Source organism: Stegostoma tigrinum, chromosome 9 (assembly GCF_030684315.1).
Source record: "Stegostoma tigrinum isolate sSteTig4 chromosome 9, sSteTig4.hap1, whole genome shotgun sequence".
Taxonomy (NCBI): Eukaryota; Metazoa; Chordata; class Chondrichthyes; order Orectolobiformes; family Stegostomatidae; genus Stegostoma; species Stegostoma tigrinum.
Window position 1 is genome coordinate 16675212 of NC_081362.1, and position 16706 is coordinate 16691917.

A 16706-nucleotide genomic window follows, 5' to 3' on the forward strand; every position below is an offset into this window, starting at 1 on the left:
TTCACTTGCTTGCCTTTCCTCCATAAGCCCTGACTCTGTTACCAATTAAAAATCTGTCTACCTCAGCGTTGATTATATTTAATGAACCAGCCTCGACAGCCCTCTGCAGTAATGAATTCCACAGGTTCTCTACCGTCAGAGAAGAAATTCATCTTCATGTCTGATTTAACTGGTGACCTCCTCACTCCTGAGATTACTCCCTCTGGTCCTATAATCTCCCACAAGAAGAAATGATCTTTCCACGGCTATCTTGTCAAGTCTTCTAAGAATCACGTATGGTCATCTCTTGTTCTTCTAAACTCTAATAAGTACAAACTGAATTACTCAACTTTTCCTCATAAGAAATTCCTCCATGTCCAGGATCAAGATACCAAACTACATCTAGACTGTTTCTAATGCCAGAATATCTTTCCTTATTAAGCAGACCTAAGTTCTTCACAGTAATCTACATGTGGTCTGACTGGTGCCTGTAGAGTTTAAGCAAGACTTTCCTATTTGAATATTCCATTCCCTTTGAAATAAGGGCCAGTGTTTTACCAGGCTTCTCTAATACTTGCCGAACTTCAATGCTGGCTTGTTGCGATTTATGCACAAGGACCCCCCCAAATCTCTCTGTGCTGCAGCTTCTCCCCATTTAAACAATATTCAGCCCTTCTATTCCTCCTGTCAATGTGCACAACTTCACAACTTCCCACGTTATATTCCATTAGCAAAGTTTTTTGCATACTCACTTAACTTGTCTATGTCAATCAGCAGACTGTCATCCCCATCACATGCCTTCCTCCCTGTTTTTGTGTCATCCATAAACGTGGCTACAGTATACTCACTTTCTTCATCCAAATCATTAATATCTTGTAGAGATCCCAACACAGATCTCTGTGGCATCTGCTAGTTACAGGTTGCCATCCTGAAAACACATTCCTTTTCCCAACTCTCTCTCTTGTATTAGTTAGCCAACCCTCTACCAGAATGATACATTACCTTCCCCATCATGGGGCCTTATCTGATTAAGTAGCCTGACATGTACCTCAACAAAATCTATTGAAAATCCCAATATACTTCATCCACTAGTTACCCTTTAGTTTTTCGGCTTGTTACCTCCTCAAAAGAATTCCAATAAATTTGTCAGGCTTGATGTTCCCTTCATGAAGTCATGCTGACTCTGCTTGATCATACTGTGTGTTTCTAAATGCTCTGCAATTACATCCTTTATAATAAGATATTCCCAATACATACTTTAAGGAAGGACCACCAGACTCGAAATGTTAACTCTGATTTCTCTGAGTCAGGGCTTATGGAGGAAAGGCAAGCAAGTGAAGCTGAGGATGATCAATCAGATCAGCCACGATCTCGTTGATAGACACTGGATAGGCTGAATGATCACCTTGAGATCCTTCCTCTAATTACCTTATGTTCAATTAAGAAATTACTTTCACCATATAGACAGCAGCAATTTAAGAATGCAGCTTGCCACCACCACCTTTTATGCTAGTGAGAGCCAAAAATGCTGATGGTGCTAGTGTCACCCACATTCACAATGAATAAGACTAACTGGTTAATCAGAGACATGTTGAGCTTTTCCAGCAATTTCTGTTTTTATTACAAATTTTAAGCTAATGGGTTTACAGTTACTTGTGCTTCATTTCCTTCACTTTCCAAATAAATGTATTGCATTGTCAATTTCCCAATCCTCTGGGACTTCTCCAGAATTAAAGGAATCTTGGAAGATTATTGCCAGTAGATTAACTATCTTTTTGTACTTCCTTTAATAATCGTAAGATGCATCTCATTAGATCCAGGTTCTTTAGTTTTCCTGGTACATTTTCACCAATGATAGTTATTGTACTTATTTCCTCTGCCTCTATTGTCCTTTGATTATTTTGTATTTTTGGAAGGCTATTAGTGTCTTCCACCATGAAGACTGATGCAAAGCATTTATTCAATTTGTCTACCATTTTCGGGTTCCTCAATGTTATTTCCCCAGCCCCATTTTCTATGCTTCCTTTGGCCTATATCTTCTTTTATTGATAACTAAAGAAGTTCTTGCTCTACCTATTAGAGTTCCCAAGTTTGAACTGGAAACCTTGCAGGGATGATATACGTCCAAGTCAGGGATGGGTGTAGGGCGAAGGGAAACTTATGAGACAATGAAGTTCCCATACGGTCACCGCCCTTGTGTTTTGACGTGTTGGAGGTTATGGGTGGGTAACCAAGACCAGCCACCTCCCCACTTCACCCCCACCACAACCATCACCGCCACCCAGATAGGCTTTGTCCCACCCCAGACTATCAAATCAGATCACTTTCCAAGAAATGCACATGCAAGATGTATTATAGAGCTCAGATCAAAAGTATGGTTATTTAGCAATAAAGGTAAACTCCCTCTATTAGGGAATTTGGGGAGTTGTTGCTGGAAAGAAAGCATGCTATCAAATGCAATCATGCAGACGTAATGTTTATAATTCTTCACTTTTTTCGTTACATGTAGTTTTTGTTTACTGAGGCCAGGTATTAATCTGGATCATCATCCCTGTGGATATAAAATATTACACATTACTAGTACTGGTGTATACTAGCATTGACATAGTTGTAGGCCCAATACACCGCTCCCAAGATTTGCCACAGCCTCATCAAGTGGCATCACACAATGTCCACTGCATAAAAATATTTACTGTATGTTTTATATATAATATGCATATAGAGCCAGAGTTCTACAGCATGGAAACACACGCCTCTGTCCAACTCGTCCATGCCAACCAGATATTCAAAATTAATCAAATCCCATTTGCCAGCATTTGGCCCATATTCTTCTAAACCCTCCCCATTCATGTGCTCATCCAATGAGATGGAAATTTACCTGATGGAATGTGCCTGATGTGAAAGGACAACTTTCCACATTGTTCAGTAGATGTAGCTCTTTTTAAACATCTTACTTGTAGTTGTGACTGTGGGGACCACAGGTGGAAGTGGAGATGGATCATCCACACAACAATCCTGACTAAAGATAGTTACAAACGCTTCAGCTCATTTTTGTATTCAGTTGTGCTGTACTGTTATTAATGAAGAATGGTAATGCCAATAAACCTGTTAATGATGTCAACACTTTTAATTTGTGACAGGATTGCAGAGTTTAAGCTGGTCCATTCCTTATGTGGTCATTTAGCCAAAAGTGGTACATTACTGTCACTGCTTAGAATGCTAAAATTCTAATGTTGTAGTATCACCAGTTTCGCACACAATTTTCAGGTATATCCTTATACTCCTCTCCACACGTGGTCATGTGCATGTCTATATTCCCCTTTGAATCAGGCGTGGTCCCCTAGCATGACTGTGATAAGTGAAGTGAATAATGAGTCAGTCTGTGAAGCTAAAAATGAAATTGCATGTATCTCTGCTGCTGCTGATGGCCTACAGCTCCTCAAGGTTGCCCAGTTTTGGGCTACTGGATCTTTAGAATCATAGAGTTCACAGCATGGAAACAGTCACTTCGGTCCAACTCATCTTTGCTGACCAGATATCCTAAATTAATCTAGTTCCATTTGCCAGCATTTGGCCCATATCCCCTAAATCCTTCCTATTCATGTACCAATCCAGATGCCTTTTGAATGTTGTAATTGTACCAGTCTCCACCATTTCCTCTGGCAGCTCATTCCATAGACCCACCTTTCTCTGCGTGAAAATGTTGTCCCTTGAGTCCCTTTTACATCTTTCCCCTCTCACCTTAAACCTAAGCCCTTTAGTTTTGGGACACCTCCCTCCCACCCAACCACCACGCCATTACCACCAGCACCACGCCCCCACCCCCCACAAGGAAGAAAACCTTGGCTATTCACCCTGTCCATGACCTTCATTATTTAATAACCTCAATAAGATCACCGCTGAGCCTCCAATGCTCCAGGGAAAATAGGTCCAGCCTATTCAGCCTCTCCCTATAGTTCAAACCCTCCAATACCTTTCTGTAAATCCTTTCTGTACACTTTCAAGTTTCACAACATCCTTCCTATTGCAGGGAGACCAGAATTCAATGCAGCAATACAAAAGTGCCCTAACCAATGTCCCGTACAGCAGCTACATGCCCTCCCAACTCCTACACTCAATGCACTGACCAATAAAGGCACGCGTATCACAAACCTTCCTCACCACCCTGTCTACCTATAACTCTACCTTCAAGGATCTTTGAACCTACATATATAAAATAATAAAGAACATAATCAGATGTTCAGTAACCAAACTGAGGAGATTAAAACTGCACACACCACCATGAAGTATTATAATACATGTATCATCAACTACGCTGCACGAAGTATAAGCCTGTCTCCTTCCTGCTGCTCAGTCAAAGGGTTTTAGAATCAAGCTCCATTCCAGAGGCACATGCACACTTCAGTATTATGGAGGATAACGTGCATTAATCCTAACTCTTCTGCTTTATTTCAGTTATCATGTTAAACTCAGGTGGACATAAAAGATCCAATGACATGATTACAATAAGAGGAAGGTGTTCACCCTCAATTTTTGCCACCCAAAATAGATCAACTGACATTCATTTCAGCGCTATTTGTGGGTCTTTGTACAGTTTGTTGCTGTTTACTTACATAGCAACAGGGAGTACTTTTCAAAAGTAGCTATAACAACAGCATTTTGCATTGTTATAGCTCCACGTTATACATTGGAAAACACTTTGAAATATGGAACTACAAAAATGGAAGCTCTTTGTCCTCACAAACATTTATGAAACGAGCTGACTCTTCTATTGTGACATTATGAATGCCCTCACTCCACCTCTGGGATTGCACTTGCAAAGTATGTTTCTGAATCTTTTTGAATCTGTAGAATCCCGCAGAGACATCAAACAAACTGAAGTAAATTCAGACAAATTTTAATTCTTTTATGGGATGTGGATGTTGTCGGCAAGACATGCAGTTGTTGCCCTTCTCAGGCAGCCCTTGAACTGATTGGTTTGCTGGGCCATTTCAGAAGGCAGCTAAGAGTCAACCACATTCCTGTGGGTCTGGAGTCACATACAGGCCAGGCCAGGCCGAGTAAGGATGGCAGATCTCCTTCCCTAAAGGACATCACTGACCCAGATTGTCTTTTGCAAAAATTGCTTATAGTTGTCATGGTCACTTTTACTCTGACTAGCCTTATATTCCAAAATTATTAATTGAATTTAAATTCCATCAGCTCCAGTGGGATTTGAATCTATGCCCACAGCTTATTAGCCTGGGCCTCTGAATCACTAGTTCCATGGCATTACCGCTACATCACTATCTCCTCCAACACAAAAATATGTGACACAGAATTCAACAACTTTAACAATGCAAAGATGTCCTAAGGCACCCCATAGAGGTGTAAACTAATGGATATGAAGCCAAAGGAGTAAACATTAGAAGATTATAAAGTCTTTCTTGGTCGACAAAATGTCTTACTAAAGTAAACAATCCCCAAACCAAGCCACTTTGTAGAGGTCTGCTGGCAATTATGGGATACAAATTATCTCCTTTTGTGGCATTGATGCTCCTGCCTGTCTCTTGATTGCCAACAGCTAAACATTGCCCCCAGCATGAACAAGGCCAACAGCTGGAATGTGACCAAGTAAATCAAGATCCTAGGACAGGCCAAACAGAGACGATTTCTAGAGGCTTGGTTCTCCACTAAGAAGGCCATCAATAAACACATAGAATTAGACCCTACAAATACACCACTGCAAAGAAATACTGGTAACAATGAGGTAACCAATTCCAATTGACCCCAGAGTTCAAATACCAGGCAGGAAAACACAACAGCGCTTCAGTGGAGGCTGCACTGATGATGTTACCCAGCAGGGTGATGAAACATCTGCAAACTAATGAACCAGCTCAGTGAGCGAGCCAACCATTGGTAAAACATCACACAGCCAGTCAACACAAAGCTCTCGGATCCAAGGAATAGAGGAACAGCATAAATATCCAACTGGACAAACTGAGGACGCCCCATCCACGCTCTCGGCTGAATGTAGAAGATCCCATGGCATTATTCAGAATGGTTAGGAGACTTCTTCACCATGTTCAGGCCATCACTAAGAGAGACTTTCTTGTCTTTATCACATTGCCGCTTCTTGTACTTTGCTGTGCACAAATTAGCTGCATTTCATGCATCACAACAGTGACTATACTGCAGAAGTACTTCCTAGCTGTAAAGTGATCTGGGACAACCTGAAGCTGTGAAAGACTCCCTATCAACACAAATCTTTCTTTTTTCTGCTGAAATGTTTCAGATCATCCTGGATCGATAATCTCACATAGTTTCCTTTACTGGAAACTGTCTTCTTAAACCCCTCATCCCTGTCTCCTCCATCTTTACCTCCACCAAAATGCACGGGAGCTCATGAATTTTGTTGTCAGTAAGATTGAGAACATCCTCGACTGCTCCTCCCTCTTTTTCGCTATCTCATTAAGCAAATCTTCCTTCTAGTCTCCCTCTGAACTCTCATTTTTCCCCAGTTTCCATCCAGTCTCCAAAAATCCCTTTCCTCTCCAAAGTTGTGGAACTTGCTGCTGCTTCCCAAATCCATCTTTCCCGCAATTCCAAAGTTTGATTTTGTGTAATCAGGTCACTGTTTCCATCACAGCACCAAAATGACATTTATTAAACTCACCAATGACATCTTATGAGACTGCGACAAAGGTAAACTTTCCATTCTTGTCAGTTTTAATCTATCTCTACCTAGTGACATGGTTAGTCATACCATCCTGATTCAATGCCTCTCCACTGTCACCCAGCTGGGTGGACAGCACTCATTTAAATCCATCCTTATATATCCAATTGTGGGCAGAACGTTACTGCAATGGCTTCTCCCCACCCACCTACAATCCATCGTTAGCCCCCTCCCATTTCTAATATGCATACTGCCAATCATTATCTAAAACTGTGCGGCCTGTGTCCTTATTCTCCTGCATTAGTTCCTGGGAGGAAATGCCTTGATTTTAGAAATGTGTCTTCAGTTTTGAATCTCTCCAACGCCTCGCCCCTCCCTGTCTGTGCCATTTCTGTCTAACTCATGATCCTCACATATTCATGCTCCCCCAGTTCTGGATTCTTCAGGATCACCGATTGTAAATGCTCCATCATTGACAGCTATGCCTTCAGCCCCTCCCTGTACTTCTCTGCCTCTGCACCTCACATTCCCCCTTTGAGATAGTCCTTTAGACCTCTGTGCTTTTAGCCATCTATTCTAATGTCTCCATATGTACTCAGTGTGAAATTTGGTTTGGTAATACTGCTACAATGGGTTTTGGAAAATTTTACTGGATGTATTAATGCAAGAGGTTTTTGTTGCATACTTTTGTTTAACTACATGCTGTCTTAGTTTACACACACAGTTGGCTGCAAGCAAAATTACATATTCTTAATATACCTTAGTACTGAACTCTTACCTTCCACCACTGAGTATGGCAATTAATTCTTCCTTTTCGGTCAGTTGGCGCTTCATCGCATTAAGTTGCTCTTGGAGCTGAAAAATTAGTCTAGCAGTTACAAACTTGGACAGGTTCACCTTTCACAGTTCAATAAACAACTCCTGTAAATGTTTTGCTCGTTTGCCTTCATTGCTTAGACCATTGCATATAGGAGTTGGGGTGTCTTACTGGAGTCATACAGGACATTGGTGAGGTCACCTTTGGAGCACTGTGTACAATTCTGGTTGTCCTGCTTTAGGAAGGATATTGTTAGATTGCGAAGGGTACAGAAAAGATTAACGAAGATGTTACCGGACTGAAGGGTTTAACTTATAGGGAAAGGCTGGATAAGCTTGAATGTTCTTCACCAGCATAAGAGGTCGAGGTGCAACCTTATGGAGGTTTATAAAATCATGAAGGGCTTAGATAAGGTGAAAAGCAAAGGTCTTTTCCCTAGGTAGGGGAGTTCAAAATTAGAGGGCGTATTTTTATAGTGATTTTTAAAGTGAAAAATTTTAAAGGGACTTGAGGGGCAACCTTTTCATCAAATGGTGGTTGATACGTGGAATGAACTGCCATAGGAAGTTTTAGTTGCAGGTACAGTTACAACATTTAATAGACATTTGGACAGGCACATGAATAGGAAAGGTTTGGAGAGATATGGGCCAAATGCAGGCAAGTGGGCCTAGTTTAGTTAGGGAAACTTGATCAGCATGGATCAACTTGATCTGTGCTGTACGACTATGACCACAAAAAGCAGTTGTAACCCCAGCTAAGTCAGTCAAGATGCCCAAACCAAAACAATTGTGATCATAAAAGTGAACTAAGTTTAATGAATAGGCAATAGTAGCTGTTCTGCTGACCAATGTGTGGGGAATGGTCTCACCACTTGTTAAGAAAAGGGATTGGGGCATTTTTGATTCACACACAATCGCACCAGAAAAACTTTCATTTGATTTGAAATTAAAATAAATGCTTATAATGCTATCTTAGCCTGGAGGCAAGCACAGACATGAATTAGCTCATTTGCATTTTATTAATGTACAGTTACCTTATATATTCAAACCCCTCCATAAAGTGTCAGGATATATCTTGCACAACTCAAGATCATTTTGCAAGGTATGTAATTTTTCTCACCAGTTCAGTGACAAGAATCCTCCATACAAACTCAATAGACTAGTCAAACAGTTCCTTACACAACTGCACACACTTAAAAATGAAGAGTTCAGGATTAAATACACTTTAATGTTACAGCTGAGTGAACTAGTTAATGTTCCAAAGATGACAGCTCATCTGAAAATTCACTGAGCTGAGTGAAGCATAAACATTCATTCTGCCACCAAGATTTGTCCACCTTAAAACTGTTCCCCATGTAGATTTACAAGTGCATGTGTTGCAAATACCAAATATTTCAGAATGCACTTTAAAAATCGCCGTTAAAAATGCATCTTTGCAGTGAAGCTGCATTAATGCCATCACTAAGGGAATGAAAGGTGAACTAGTGTTTCTAATCTTTCATGGGATGTGGGCCTCATTGACAAAGCCAGCATTAATTGCCCATTCCTAATTGCCCTTGAACTAAACACTGTACAGGCACTGCTGCGTTACAGCGCCAGACATCCAGGTTTGATTCCAGCTTTGGGTGACTGTCTGCATAGAGTTTGCAAGTTCTCTCCCTGTCTGCCAGCTTCGGTTTTCTCCCACAGTCCAAAGATGTGCAGGTTAGGTGGCTTGGCTATGCTTAATTGCCCACAGTGTTTACATTTATGAAAGCTAGGTGAATTAGCCATGGGAAACGCAGGCTCAAAGGACTGAATGGCCTCTATCTGCACTGTACTATTTTATGATTCTAAGTGGCTCGCAATTGGGTGCCAGTCACATTATCGTGTGTGGGAATCACATGTAGGCCAGACTTGCATCACCTCTGAGACAAGCTTTCCATTCCAGATCTGTGACCAGTATGGACATTCAAGCAGATGGACATTTTGGTCATCACGGACCAGTTTGGGCCCAAGGGCCTGTCTCTGTGCTGTAGGTCTCTTATGAGTCTATAAGAGTAGTGGTAAGTTTCTCTGGCATCCACACCAATAACATATCCCACAATCGTGACCACAAAAAAAATGCAGATAATCTGGTGGTTAGTTTTTTTTTCTAATCAAGCTGTTCAGAGACGTTTATGGCACATTTCTAGAGCAGACGTGACTTAATCCCAGGCCTCCTGCCTCAGATGTAGGGACATTACCACTGCACCACAAGAACCCCCTAAATGAGTTGTTAGTTCTCACAGTGCTGTTTGTCGTAGTCTCCCCTTTAAGTTGTGCAGACATAAAGTCACTGTCTACATTTTGCAAGCGGTTCTCCACCCAACATCTCTTGACCATGCAGCCCCCAAGGAGGAAGCTGGTGTTGAATGAAGATCCACTCACCTCGGGCACTCGGTGGCCGGCTGCTGGCGAGCTCGACAGTCGGCCCAGCGAGCGCAGCGCACGGTTACTGTTAACATCGATCAGCTCCGGGGCCGGGGAGCCCGAGTCCGCCCCTTTGCAGCCGGACATTGGGTGCAGGGGAAAAAGTTCCAGCTAGCGGCAAGCCCACACCCTGAGCTCAGCGACTGCCGGCCTGAAAGTACAGCCTTGCCTCCGGCTGCACTGTTACCAGGGTCTCCCATGGCAACACAATTGCAACAGCATCTGGAGGTGGGCCACATGATATGATTGACAGAGACAAAGTGACCATTCACACAGCCTTCTGTGACAAATACTATCCTGTTCAGACAGAAGGATCGCCCGAAGTAATAAAGAATTGTAACTAAGAACACAGGCTGGAAAGCTGCACCGGCACAGTTAGTTACGTTTCACAAACTTTCGGCATAAACAATTGGAAAGAAGTTATTACTTTCTTCCAGAGTGGTGTCACAGTTTTCAAGCTCAACCCCTCTTTGTAAAGTACAAAATTAAGGGCTGTTCTTGCTGATTTTGCAAACGTGCTCCTCCTGAACCATGCCACATGCTGTACTCCAGTAAAATTGCGGGGCAGCTTGAAGTCTGACATGTTACTCGGCGTCTTTACATCTCATCGATGTGTGAATCAGCACCAGGGAATCTGGATGCCAAGTTCTGGATTTATCTGTGATTAATGGGAACTGCAGATGCTGGAGAATCCAGGATAACAAAGTGTGGAGCTGGATGAACACAGCAGGCCAAGCAACATCTCAGGAGCACAAAAGCTGACGTTTCGGGCCTAGACCCTCTCTGATGAGAGGGATCCCAGCAGGATGATGATGGTGAGGTTTTAGAGGAGGATAGGATAACTGCGTGGAAGGCTGTATTCACGTTTGAAATCATGAAGAAGGAGAATTTACATTTGTCAATCACACGATGTCATTTGTAACTTCGAAAAGATTCTTTTCAGCACTGTCGCAGTGATAGAAACCCGACTGAAGAGATTAAAGATAACAAGGTGTAGAGCTGGATGAACACAGTGGACCAAGCAGCGTCAGAGGAGCAGGAAGGCTGATGTTTCGGGCCTAGACCCTACATTTTCTGAAGGGTTCTCAGGTTCTATAGCATCTGCAGTTCCTACTATCACAGAAGAGATTAAAACGTACAGTTGCAACAAAAAAGAAATTAGCAGAGATTTGCAAAGTAAAGGCACAATTATGTATTTGGAAGGGAAGGTTGGAGGTGGGGTGGTAGTTAGCAAAAACAGAGGAGACAGAATGGTTTTAAAAATACTTCAGTGGTTGTAAAGCACTTTGGGATATTTTGTGGCTGCAAAAGCAACTTGATAAATAATTCTTCCCTATAAGGGTTCAAACCCAAACTGTGTGAGGCAGATTCCTTTACGATTAATTCTCTGTTAAATTGCCACCTTGCATGTTGAGTGATGACAATTAGGAAGGCTTAACAACCTGTTAAAAGTTGCCTCTTTTTGTTCCCAGAAGCTTGATAGGACTGGTTACCAATTTATCCAAAACAATGGAGGAGGTAATGTATCGCAAACAGTTTTATGTTCGTGAAAGTGGAGCATATATATTTTACTGACTTGTTAAATCAGTGGATTGTTCTATATAATTGGTGTTTTTGTATAAACTTATTATAGTTTAGTTGTGTACATGATACTCAATTTGAAATTTTAGACATGATGCACATAGCATTTGAGGTCATTTGTACTTGGCCAACTGGGGAAAAATGGCTAACAAGGAGATGCAACAATAAAGTGGCAAACAAACACCAAAGGAAAATTAAACACGTTCATATACTTTGAGTGATGCACCCAGTCTATCTCATTGCCGATAAGTCATTGAATACCTGAAAGATCTACCTTTTTAATTTCAACTTCCTTCCTCTTTTTTTCCATATAACTCTATAGTTCTCTTTCCTTGAGGCAGCCTATTAGCTTGAAGGTACATCTTGCATTTTGAGCATGTTATACTGTAAATAATTTCACAGATGCACCAAACAGTGTTTAAACTCAACATTAATTTAACTTTGATCTTTGTTATTCAAAATTATTTGAAGAAAAGCAAGAGCAAATGTGGGAACATTTTTGGGAAAATGGTGTTTGAATTTTTTTTAAAAAATCAAAGAAGCTATATGTCTGTGGGTGAGAAAGAAGAGAAAAGATTAGCAAAGGCAAATGTGGATCTATAACAGGTGGAGACAGAATTGTCTGACGTAAGGAGAAATTCCTTCATTCAGAGAGTAGTGAATCTTTAGAATTCTCCACTCCAGAGAGCTGTGGAATGTCAGTTCATGAATGTGATCAAGACCAAGATCAAAAGACTTCTATATCATAATGATACCAAGGATTGTGAGGATAGCACAGAAAAATGGCATTAAGATTGATGATCAACCTTGATTCAGAATGATGGAGCAGGTTCAAAGGGGATTAACCATGATCTAAAATGGTGAAGCAGGTTCAACAGAGATCAGCCATGTTCTAGAATGGTAGAGAAGGTTCAAGGGCCTGAATGGTCTACTCTTGCTCCTAACACTGCTCTTCAGAAACTCCCAAGGTCTATGGGGAAAAAGAAACAAACCTTTGAGCAATCAGAAGAAACTACCAATAAAACTGCAAAAGTGATCCATTGTTATGACTGTGATAGGAATAATGCTGTAATAATCAAGCCTCATTACTCCCCATATTTGTGTAACTGGGTTAATTATTACCAAAATGGCCAATTTAGTAATGTTATCAAAAACAAACTTCACTAGACTTCTTTAAAGAATACAAAATAATCAGTTGATAATGGACAAAAATTTTGTTGAAGCAAATAGCAAAGTCTGGTCAATACCTAAGGTATGGCCTTGAATTAAATCTACATACCCTTCGTCCCACACACAATACTAAAAAGAAATTTCTGCTAGGTTCTTATATGGAAAAAAGGAAATATCAGCACTATGGACTGATGTTTGATATGTGGAAATAAAGGATGAAATGCGATGATTTCTCTTGTCCACTTTTTCCTGCCAATAAAGCTGAATTGCTGACAGCTGGAGGTTAATGATAGATGTCCAGTTCTGATTCCAACCAACACAGGTTTGAGTTCTTGACTGGTCAGCCTGCCATTTCAGGTTTTAAACAGGTAGAGAGAAATGCAGGACTAATATTTAACTCTGTCAGGTCCTAGGGACTTTTACAGCGAGCAGGACTTTAGGAGGGAGTTTCACAGCTTCCCTGGTATCTACTTTTCAATGACTTCTGCATCTGTAGAATGGAGCTCTAAGTTTAGAGAAGTCTTCTAGGCAATTGTTAACATAGGGGCCCCTATTCCTCTCCAAGCCAGGTTTTTCAGTAATTAGGTAATAAACCCTATTACTTATCTCCTTAAAAGGAGCATAGCTGTTTCTCCAAGTCACTTATTTCCATTAAGGAAGAGGTAAACCAAAGAACACTTTAAACTGTTGGCGTCATTTTAAAGAAATAACATTGTAAAACTAATTTTAATCCAGAAAATGTCCTAAATGTTAAAGTTTTCATTTCTTCTAAATAGTCCTTAGGTATAATTATTTATTCCCAACAATAAATAAGTCACTCAGAATGCAAATTCCTTTTCCTGAATAACTGGAATTTATGTCTGATATGGAGTTTGAAAAATGAAAACAACAAAATATGACAAATTTGCAAATTACATTATCACAAGTCCTTTGCATACTTTATCTTCAAAAGTTCCAGTTTCTTCAATCTTCTTGGTTGTAGATTTAATGGCACAGATTCTGTTCCCAGGTTGAAGTACAGCAGCTAAGGTTTCCACTTGCTTCAGTGGTCTCCTCTTGATGACATCAAGAGTCAGGGTCATTTAGATTATCCCATCTTTGTGGGAAGTCCAATTGTAACAATTCACATCTTCTATATTATTCTGTCAGCTGGGAACATAGAGAATATAAGGGCTGTTCTGACATTCAGTTAGATTAAGACTGACCAGAGATCTAACTCAATACATGGGCTTTCATTTCATGATTCTTGATGTTTTGGTTAACAAAAATTTTTTCAATCTCAGAACTAAAATCAACAACTGACATAGACTCAACTGCCAATTGTTGCACAGTTCTAAACTACTACTACTAATGTGCATAGAAGGAATATCAATCCTGAAAGGTCTGGCTTTACTTTTTAGACTACTCCACCAAGATTATGACTTCCCAATCAACAGAAATAGTTTTTCTATCTACACAATCAGTTCCCCTCAATCTTTTTACAATTTCAATAAAACCACTCCTATACCTACTATAGTTCAGGTGATTTATCCCTCTAAGTCCAAATTTCATTCTGGTCAATCTGTTCTGCACTTCCAGAGAATATCCACAAGATTATTTGGATCTCCACTGTCTCTGGCTAGACATCGTTTAAAAAATATCTTTAAGATTCAAAGTGGATGACCTCTTCCATGTTAAAATCTGTCCAGTGCAGTTTTGCCCATTCTTGCTCTTTATAGAGCATTCTTTCTCAGGATTGAGGATATTTGCTTCCACTCTGATTTGATGGGATAAGTCCAATGCGCAATCTGCATATTGGGCTTCATGTGGGGCAGATGATAACTTGAAGGGTCGAGTAAATGAATTGATTGGAGGTTTGTGTGCTTTCTCGATCACCATTTCTGCATATCCTTGACAATTTTTCAGGATATTTCTCAATAAATTTTGGTTTTATTCAGTTGCAAGCCAGGAAATCCATGAGTTGATGGAGGTGCTTGATATCTTCGGATATGCTTCAAGACCATCCCCAAAGCATTTCCGTGCCCGCCTGACATAATTCAGAGTAGAGCAGTTCTTTTAGGAATCTGGCATCATGCATACAAATGTCACATCTCGGCCAGCGAAGTTGGTTTTGAGTGTTTAGTGCCTTATTGCCAATTCACTTGTAATTTCTTCACTTAATAGATCAAAAGCTCTGTAATTTAATGCTCCCTCTTGACATCAACTTCAACTGTTACAGGGTGACAATATACTAGCACAGACAAAGGATTTTTAAGGACACAGAACAGAATAAACAGCTTGTTTCAAGTTAGTAGGTTGGCACTTAGGAGCTGCAAAGTTTTTGCAAGGACTTTAGCTATTTGCAATCTATATTAATCAATTAAATGAAAGGATAAAGTATAATGTGCCCAGGTTTGCTGATGGCACAAAGCTGCGAAAAAGAAAGCTTGAAGGAAGACAAAGGCCACAAAGTGATATGGCCAGATCACATGAGTGGACAAGAAAATGGCAGGAAAGATGTGGAAGCGTTAGAAAAAGTGCAGAGGAGAATTACCAGGATATTGCCTGAAATGGAGAGAAGGTCTTATGAGGAAAGGTTGAGAGAGCTAGGGCTTTTCTCTTTAGAACGACGAAGGATAAGAGGTGATATAGACAGACAGCCAGAGACTTTTTCCTAAGGTGAAGGTGGGTTATACAAGGGGACACAGTTTTAAAGTGAAAGCAAGTAGATACAGGGGAGATGTCAGAAGTAGGTTCTTTACTCAGAGTGGTAGGGGCATGGGATGTATCGCCAGAGAGGCAAGTGGAGTCCACCTCATTAGGGGCATTTAAGCAGCTATTAGATAGGTATATGGATGACAGTATAAGGTCGCGGTGGAGGTTAGACAGACCTTAGGTTTAGGGTAAAAGTTCAGCGCAACATCGTGGGCCAAAGGGCCTGTACTATGCTATACTCTTCTTTGTTCTATGGCAGAAGGAATAAAGTTAACTGTAGTGGGAAGAACAAAGACCAAGTGGTATAAAAAAAATTTCAAGATCACCAGATTTAAAACAATATCAGGTTAGAGGAAATCCATGTCAGAGAATGGTTGTGGGCAACCTTCTTTGAGGTCATTAGCTCTGTAGTCATTGCTGCTGACTGCAATATCCGAAATCCAGATCAATAATCTGTTTAATGCACAACAGGATTGTGGGCGATTTAAGAATCATGTTCGATCTCATATCAAAGCACTTGACAGCAGTGAACAAAAAGTTGGCTGTACTGAAAGACTGAGGGGAAAATAATGAATGTATACAATTTATAAATTAAAATCTGTGCGCTTGAAAGTTATAATTCAAGGATGATAGCACAAATAAAAATCTTTGCTTTGGAAATAAACAGCGGTCATTAACACATCAATGACAGCTACATCTCAACATATATTGGAATCTGCTTTTAGAATCTAGCCTGTCATAATTCAGACAGCAAAAATACAGGCCTGGTTGGTTGGGGTGCATTGCATGCAAGGAAGATCAGGCTTGCAGAAGCAATTTCATAACAATGGGGTTGAAATGAGATTGAAAGCTGTCTAGTCTAAGCAAGCAACCCTTTTATCAGTGACGACTTGGAAGTTATCTTGAATAGTTTTACTGTGCTGAAAAATGGCAGCTAACAACCACAAGGTGCAAACTCTTTGAGTAGGTCCTTAAGTGCCCGGCTAAAAGAATCCATGCTGAGAGGAAAAAAACAGATGATAAGCTGATGTAACAGCAGCAAACCTATGTGCAAAGAAAGGTATTTTAAGATGGAACAGGGTGTTTTCGGTTTATTTTAAGAATTCTTTCAGAACTAGAGTTTTTTTAATGTATTATCTTATAGATTTATTTTTAAAGTAGATAAGAAACTAATGAACCTGCCAAAGTTTATTTTAAAAATCAGAAATTTGCGTCATACTGCAGTGTTCAGAGGTAAGAACAAAAGTAATTCCATCCTTAGCTAGGTTTGTAAATTAAAAGTATTGTGAGGAGCTTTACAAGTATTAGATCTAAGACAGCATACACCATACAGTATGAGTAAGCTCTGAGTTTACCTTAC

At 40.4% G+C, this 16706-nt stretch overlaps 1 protein-coding gene across 2 annotated transcripts in view; it reads right to left on the reverse strand.

Annotated features, from left to right (window-relative positions):
• Positions 1-10087, reverse strand: part of ccdc170 (coiled-coil domain containing 170) — a 75896-nt gene extending 65809 nt beyond the window's left edge. For both annotated transcript variants that reach the window (XM_059648818.1, XM_059648817.1), the window contains exons 1-2: positions 9860-10087; positions 7413-7489 (exon numbers count right to left, since the gene is read on the reverse strand). In XM_059648818.1, the coding sequence (XP_059504801.1) occupies positions 7413-7489; positions 9860-9988 (206 nt within the window). In that variant the 5' untranslated portion in view covers positions 9989-10087. The remainder of the gene's footprint in view (positions 1-7412; positions 7490-9859) is intronic.
• Positions 10088-16706: the final 6619 nt, after the last annotated feature.